The 9,068-nt window shown below is 27.2% G+C and overlaps 1 protein-coding gene across 2 annotated transcripts in view; it reads left to right on the forward strand.

Annotated features, from left to right (window-relative positions):
- Positions 1 to 3,447: 3,447 nt before the first annotated feature.
- LOC102679450 (protein TIS11) overlaps positions 3,448 to 9,068 on the forward strand; it is a 34,197-nt gene continuing 28,576 nt past the window's right edge. Inside the window, exon 1 of one of the 2 annotated variants that reach the window (XM_031509760.1) lies at positions 3,448 to 4,128. In XM_031509760.1, the coding sequence (XP_031365620.1) occupies positions 4,069 to 4,128 (60 nt within the window). In that variant the 5' untranslated portion in view covers positions 3,448 to 4,068. The remainder of the gene's footprint in view (positions 4,129 to 9,068) is intronic. The other variant, XM_006614189.2, reaches the window with a different exon arrangement.

The following is a 9,068-nucleotide window of genomic DNA, read 5'->3' on the forward strand; positions in this document are numbered from 1 at the left end:
ATATAATATTGTTATTCATATCTCATTAGTTTTATTCGTGTCACAAATTACTGAATATATATATAATTATAATATATATATATATATATATATATATATAATTAATAATGTTTCTAATTTTTCAATCGTAAAATTATATAATATTAAGATACAGAGATAGAAAATCGTTTTGGCAAAAGAGAAAATTATTTTAAAATTAAAATAAAATTAGTACAATAGGATACGATATTATTGATTTTTATTTTAAATAATTATTTGTTATAAATAACTTATGTTATAAATATTTATATAAAACAACAATGCTTATAATAATAGATTATCGTATCTCTGGGTTGACATTCAGGAAAATTATTCAGGAACAAAGTAAACGGGAACCAATTTTTGCAAAATTATTCGCAACTATAACGCCAACGTATCAATCGTAGGAGGAAGTGACATTTTTATAAAAAAAAAGCCGGAAGTGAAGTCGTTCAAGGAATAAGCAAGCTAATTTTAAAAAGATTCAATATCAAATACCACAAAAAGATTTAAATAAGGATTTAAGGATTTATTTTTATAAATCTTTTAAATGAAAAACTATTTAAAAACTATTTTATTTTTCTTCTTATAAATAAATTTCTCGAAATTTATATTTTTTCAAAAAATATATATTTGATAAATTAAAAAAAAAAAATTATATTAATAAATTGAAATTAAAATAAAAATTAGAATTGATATATTACTCGTTTCGATATATAATATTATATATTGGTTTCAAACTATTCAAAACGTTCTTAAATAAATATGATACGATATCAAATATCAAATCTGATATTTATATATATTGATAATTATATATATCTAATCCATATCATTTTATAAAACAAAATCATAACATTTGGGTTAATTCACTAAAAATCGAATTGATACGATTGCTTTCATCATTTATCACTGTAATAAAAATCCCCGTATCTTTTCATCCGATCATAATCGTCATATAATAATCATAGTTTGAGAGTAGTCTGGAAGTCAGGCCTTGTTTAATTAGAGGGTGTCACAGTTTTCCTCGTGACATACGGGCCGATGAGGGTCTCTTCGCGATAGAATTGTAATAGGGAGAAGGAGGGTTAATGTTTTCAACCCCAAACAGATTCTCATGAAGCTATATATATAACAACTAATGGAAGTCAGTTTTCGTTATGGTGGTCTAACTAACATATAGATATCAGTCTGGACATGCGGGCTCTTTGTGAGATATACTAACAAATACATACATGTCCTATGAACGAATTAAAATCTCTATTTCGATTGTAAATCATATCGTTATACGCTTGGGAATGAAAGGAATATACGAGATTAATTTTATAGGTATGGTATTCTCTTTTTTTGATTCATGAAATGAATAAAAAATGTATATGTTATTATTAACTTTTCTTAGTTTGAAAATATTTCGTAGCATTTTTTTTCTTTTTTTGTTACTAGAATATTAAATAAAATCTATTTAAATAAAAATCTTTATAAGATTAATATATTATCATTTTTGTTTTTATTCTTACTTTTCAAAGTTGTTTGTTCATCATGCAATAAGTAATTAACATTTCATCTTTAGCTGATAATAAAATTTTTATTAGAACTAGTATTTTATGTAGATAACGCAATGATATGAACAGTAAATAAAAGAAGTAAATAGAAGAAACAAAGTCAACATATGATAATAAATAGCAATAAATAAGTAATCTCAAATCTTTTCAGAATTTTAAAAAATTGACGACATTGAAAAAAAAAATTGAAATGATGGAATCATTATGTTTTAATTTGATATTTTTTGTTTCTAGAAATCTATTATTAAAAAGAAAAAAAGTTATTTTAAATATTTCTTGTAAATTCTCATTATTCGACGATAAATCCTATTTTATATATATTATTATATAATGTTATATATATTATTCAACGTTATGATATAATTATCTATTAAAATACATTTAAAAAAACATTGTTATTCTAATTTATAATGTTTATAATTAATAAAGATGAATTCATCTTTTATTTTTTAATTATAATTGATATAATATTTTATTTTTTTTTTAATGAGATTATCTTTTAAAAATTTATAATACAAATATATACATTATCTCTATAAAAAAAATTGTTTGCACGAGCTATTTGTCTGAATTTTACGAATTTTTTATTAGCATGAATCGCCATATAGCATTGTTACGACACATCAAGATCGGTATATTATCGAATGCTAACAATACGTGGACAGTGGTTATTTACAATCTACGACTTACATCGTGCATGAATAGAAGCTCAATTTCATTCATGCGACTCTTCTCAGTATTCTATCGCGCGACTACATTCGAGCTATCCGATCACACTGCATTGAATACCGCAAGTAAAGTAGTTACATCGTCTTTTTAGAACGTCCACGTAATGTTCGATTATCTTTTCGCTATATTTAATGCATACTGAAAAATTTTATCAAAGTATCTTGCATAAATTATAATCTAACCTAAATTTTCATACTTTAATACAACGATACAATTTTACGATAAAATTTTTTTTATCGAATTCAAACAATTTCAATTGTTAAATTGTATTAATATGAATTAAAGAAAAATTCATTTAATACGTGTGAAAAATGAATTTAAATTGTAAACATTATTCATAGAAAATTAGATTTACATTTTATATTATGATTATAAAGAAATAAATAATTTTACAAGAAATATTTTTATTTTAGTTTAATTTGTTACTTTTATTAAGAAATAAAATATTCTATTATTATAATTTTTATTATACAATGTATAATTTAATTAAATAATTATGTATTTTTCATTCATTTTCAATTTTGAAATGTGTGTATTATAAATTAGGCGCCAATATCTTTAATATTCTTAATTACGAGATAAGTACATGTGATAACAGCATAATAATATGTTTTTTAAACAATAAATCTTATACCTGCGTGATAAAGTAATTAATGAAAAATCATTTGAAAATAAAATAATTTAAAATACATATTTTCAAAGATTATTTCCAACCTATCATTATTGTTATAAAGATATCATATCAGATACATATTTATATAGTATATGTAATTGTTCGTATTTTTTAGACGTTGGTTTGATTGAAACATTTTGGAAAAGCAATACTTGATAAATATTTTGAATAGAGATCATTTTAAAAATAATTATTGACTGATAGGCATTCGGTTATTGGCTATTTCGAAACTACCCCAAATTTCCACCAATAAGAAAGAAGAGGGTGAAAAGGGATGAAAGCGATTCGAAAATGTATGGACCAAGGGGTTGCTGGTACTGGCAGAACGAGGGAGAGATGTTTTGTACGATTGGCTTGAGAAGTTGGCGCAGTTGCCAAATCTCCACACGCAGTGGGGATGAGTTGGTAGTGACGCGCAATCTGATTGGCGGAACTTGCGGTGCCGCCTTTCGAGTCTCACGGACTGTCGCGCGGTCACACGGATCCTCAGTTCGCATTCGGAGGCCCTGCGAGCTACATCTCTTTGAGAAGGAAAAGAAAGAGTCGACGGGAGCTTTCAAGTTTCCCCCTCCACGGGATCCGCGGCAAAGATTCTTCGATCCGAAAAAGTGCCAAGTTTCTCTCGCACGTACTCTCTCTGTCATCGGTATATACATATACACATATACGTAATCGTCTTTCGTTTTCACGGTGATCTCTACACGTGACAAGCTGAGCATCGAAGAGGCTCGAAGGCAAGAGAGCGGCGTGCTTGCTCGACGCGAGAGGAGATATATTTCGTTTATTCGATCGTTTAAATTGGTTGATTTCGCGAATCTGATTCGCGTCCTTGTTAATCTCCTCGTACGCTTGAGAGAATCGAAACGGGTGTGCTTCCAATGTAAATCTACAAGAGCGTATCGTCGGAGTGGCAGTTTTTGTGTTATCGAAGTTGGTATACGTATTACCGCGGTTTTTTCACGATTATCACGTACGCTGTTCTGCTCTGAAGAAGAAAGAAAAGAAGAAAAACAAGGCTTAGCCACAGCCGGATCGCAACTACGTTAAAACTAGCTCCAGTGTGTTTTTGTGCGAAATCGAGAGAACATGTCGACTGCCGTCATGAGCACCCCTATGTTCGACTGTAGCAGCGAGCACATATTTAAGGTAAGATTTTTTTTCATTTGTCACACGATCGTTTCGTGTTCCGTCTTTTCCATGTCTTCGTTATCTTTCCTTTTTTCGAACGTTCAATGTTGTCAAAGCATAGAGCAAAGCAATACGATACGAGAATATATCATATTTAGCAGAGGTTTACATTGTATTTATTATGCATATTACAAAAAATTCTTTCGATAATTTTGATAGTTAAAACTTGATAGCGAATTAGGTTATGTTTAACGTGTTTATTTCATCGATATTTCACATTATTCTACAATTTCTATTAAGATTACACTATCGTATGTTTTCTATCGTTTCGAAGAATCGAGAAATGATAAGCGGCAGATTCTAGATATAAAGATGGCTTCTTAGCACGTGGCACCGCGAATACCGACAAATTCTCTATGTATAGTGTAATTCCGCTCACGTTGAATTATTCTCTCGTGGCCGTTGTAATATTCACTGGTACTCGGTGGTACCGTGGCGCAAACATTTGTGCAACGGTGTTGGTACTACGTATTCTGTTCCGACTGCTACGGTCTATTGCACTGCCGGACAAATATGGAATGGAACGGATAGAAATGGTGTACAGAGGATTTGTGTGGTTAGGATGTGTAGCAAATCACGGCCGGGCATTACGGAATTGTGCAAATAAATTATATGAAAACTCAATTTGATTGGATAGGCATGATAGTACAGATTGTTATGGTAAAAGTATTTATTTTGGCGCGCAACGAAATAAACGATATATTATTTTCGATCGCATTGCTTTCTTCGACGATTATTTGCTTCCAATGAATTTTCTCCTTTAAATTATTTTCGTTTATCTTCTTTCTCTGTCTATTCAACATTTAATTTTGTTTTTCAAATTAGTTTTTGCGAAAATTGAGCAAAATATTCAAAATTTTTAATCTTGATTTTTTTTTATGAAAAATAAAAAACTTGAATATTTTATAAATAAATATTATAAAATTTTGTATTTCTTCTAATATAATTTTTACTAAATATAATGTATATATGTAATAACATATATAATACGCTATTGATTAGACGTCAAGTTTGTACGAAAACAAATTCGAACTTTACTTTGTACACAAATTAGGAATCGTCCTCATTGTTGTCGTTGTAAATATCCTTCGTTTGACAAACTTAGTATCTGTTGCCTTTTGTGTTCGACTTTTGAAGCTCGATATACGAACATATAAACTCCTATCGCAGATGTGTGTGCGTATACTCGGTTTCGCGTGTGATTGATCGATTGTCTGTTTTTTGCAGCTGCTATAGTTCGTTCGAACTTGTGACGACCTGATTGTTTCAAATCGAACCTCGTACCATCGTGTTTTCATGTTTTTCCGTTTTCAGCGATTCTCACTCACTTAGAAATTTGCGTTTCACTTTTATCGCTGTTGAACTTTACGCTTTCTTTTAATGAATAGATTTATGGATGAAGATACGTTATCTAATATATCGTCTGTTCGATGGATGATTTTTGTTTTTTACTAGTTGTATAATTGAAGTAGATTCGAGTTTAATAATAATAAAAATAACTTTTTATTTTTCATATTTTGTTGTGAAATAACAAGCATTGTGAATAACAAGCTTTTATTTTTATTTTTGATACAAATATGTGAATTGATCTTTTTTTTCTCTCTTTAATAATTTGTATTGGTAAATTATTTTTTTTTACATTAATATTGAATATTTTACAAATCGTATATTATTTAAATAGTATTTATTTAAAATTTTTTATGTCAATTACTTATGATACACTTTAACTTAAATAAATTTTTTCTTCGTAATATATACTTGTTTTTCAAGACAAATATACATAAGATATATGCTCCGTGACTATTCAAAGTATTCAGAAAAATAAAATTATCAATCAGGGTTTAAAAATAAAAACAATCCAATACACATTTGATTAAATACGTTGAATATTAATGATATAATTGTGACATATGAGTTTAATACGTAATTTTTAATTAATTCGAATTAATTATTTAATTAATTTAAAATAGGCGAATTTTTTTAGAAATATAATAAATTTATCTTTATGTATCATCTTTTAATAATTTTAAAAATAAAAAGTAAAATTAATTTTTTCTTACTTGTATTATTAAGTTTTTTTATCATAAAATAATAAATAATATTTATTTCTGCTATTTGCAGTCCAGAGATCAAATTAATAAAAAAATAACTGATTTGAAAAATAAATGATTTTAAAAACATTTAGTTTTGTAATGTTATCGAATGCAAATGACAAGTTGTTACAAAACTTTATATAGATTTATATAGATTTAACTTTATATAGATTTGATAATTTTGATAAATTTTATCCAAATATATTATTGCTCGGTGTATATTTCACTTTATGTACCAGTTTTTAGAAATCGTATTTCGCATATATTTTTTAATGCAATGCTCGTACGACACATACATAAATACATGTTCTATAAATATATATTGGAATTGTGTTTTCTTTATTTTGCAATTTTCACTGAATATTTCAATAAAATTGTATCACATCTAATGATATTCTTTAATTTGAATACAAATGCCTTTTGTTTATTGTTACGAGAAAAATTAGCAAATAAATTCACTTATATTTCTATGCATTCCATTATTATATTTCGTATGCATTACCGCCAATCTAATTCGATGATAAGAAATATGGCGGACATGTGCGGTTTTTCTTCTCGATTAACGATTTATTTCATAGTTGCGTTCCTACGCGTGATGTAATTTCTTCGTGACGAGTAGGAAGATTCCACTGTATAATTTTCTTTCTATCAAACTTGAATTTGAAATTTATAATCCATCAGATTTATTTGAATTCGAAATCGTTTTAACGTTCATTTATTTGTTTCGTTCGGATTTCGTTAGGATGTTCAACTGGATTTCTGTTCCATTCGTTTCATTTTATACGTCATTTTGTATATATTCTATTCTACACAAAATAATTTATACAAAGTATTTTAAAGTTCGATTAAAAAAAAGGATCACACTCGAAGAGATAATGATATTTTTATCAAATTATGAATATAATTAGGATAAAATATTGGAAATTTAAAATAATTATAATAATCAAAAGATTTTAACATTTAATTTTTTGCATAGATCAAATTATAATTTAACGAATATCATTTAATCAAAATTATTCCTCGTCAATTGATAAAAACATGCGCAGTAAATAATTTGGATCATTTATACGATTTTTGATTACTTTTTGATGATACAATTTATATATTTCAAATTGTATTTTTATATCGATATTTTACATCATCATGTTTTACGTTATTACATCATTGACAGATTCTTTAAAAAAAATGACATAATATAAATAAATTAAAACGGAATACTTGAAAAAAGAAAGTAAATTGAAAAAAATAATTAGTTGTTATTTAATCACGCGTAATATGTCAAAATTGATATATCAAAATTATGATATTTTACATTTCAACGAAAGAAAAATATTCCGTTACGAAAGTATCATAAGTCATTATTGCGTAGATTGTAATTAATTATGTTTTCGTTTCGAACACAATTCACGTATTCACTATTTTATTTCATTCTATTACGTACCAAGCTCCATTTTTCTTCTCTTCCATTAACTATAGTAATTCGAATGGCACCACAATCTGTTCCACTTGATCAGGATTGAAACGCGTATACTAGATCCTATCGAGCATCGAGAATTCATTTAAGCGGTGGAGAATGAACATAAACCGTGGACAATTGATCGAACGAAAAGCAAAGGAACACGTGGGCGAGCGTATTCGCGGGTAAAAATATCGCAATCGTTCTATAAATTGTTTCCTTGGTGAATCAAGCCTCCATTCATTTATTCGTAGCCAAGTCCCGACTTTAACTAGCTTACTTCGATCACGATTGGCCCGGATAAACCAGAGTCCAGAGAGTACGGATGCCTAGTTGCTTCGAATTACCGACGTACATATATACAGGGTGTTCTAGTTTTTCCATTGAATTTTTTAACGTTATATGGGTGAAGAGAAAAAAACCAATGTTATGTAAACACAGGTCGTCAAAGTTTTTATTCAAAGTTGTAAGAAAAATCGACGATACTTTGGTTCAAATTCGCGTCGAATGTGTTATCGTTATGTATGGAGCACTTTGAAATTGAAATGTATCGAATCTAAAAATTAATATTCGTGATGAATCGATAGTTGAATTTTTTATCATTATCGTTATCATATTTTTTATTAAGAATAAATATTTTGTAACTCGTGTTATATTTTTGTTATCAAATTCAGATTTTTTATAATAATACAAAAAATTTATAATAATAATTTATAATAATACAAAATATTTGTATAAAAAAATTTTTTTTATATAAAAAATTGTGTGATTGCTTTTTTTACTTTATTGAGAAATAATAATAAAAAGAATTAGATCGCTCCGATATTCGACTAAAAGAGATATAATTGTCAAACTATTTTTTATTTAAATCGTTCTTTCAAATGCGAAACTACGATAATATTACGTTATTCAAAAATTGGAAGTATCATTTTTTAAATTTAGAATTATTTAGAATTTGTATTTATAAATGTTAAACAAATTTCTTCAAAGAAGAAATTTTCATTCAAAGAACATTCTTATGTAATAGTATATAATTTTAAAATAAATTATAATTTTAATTAATTATAATTAATTATATAATTTTAAAATAAATTAAAATAAAATTAAATATTTCTTGATGTATTGGAGTTGGAAACATTGTCAAGCTCGATATCAAAGAATTTGAAACCGAAAACATGTCCTTCACATTTTTCTTATTATCATCGCATTATTTTTGATGGAGAGAGAGAGAAAGGAATTGCGAGGCGTCATATTGTTTACGCGCCACGTCCGCTGTAATTGTGTACGTTTTATCGTGACTTCTTTTTTTTTCTTCTTTTTCTTTTTTTTTTTTTTTTTTTTTTTTTTCC

The sequence above is a fragment of the Apis dorsata genome, unplaced genomic scaffold (assembly GCF_000469605.1).
Source record: "Apis dorsata unplaced genomic scaffold, Apis dorsata 1.3 scaffold_172, whole genome shotgun sequence".
Taxonomy (NCBI): Eukaryota; Metazoa; Arthropoda; class Insecta; order Hymenoptera; family Apidae; genus Apis; species Apis dorsata.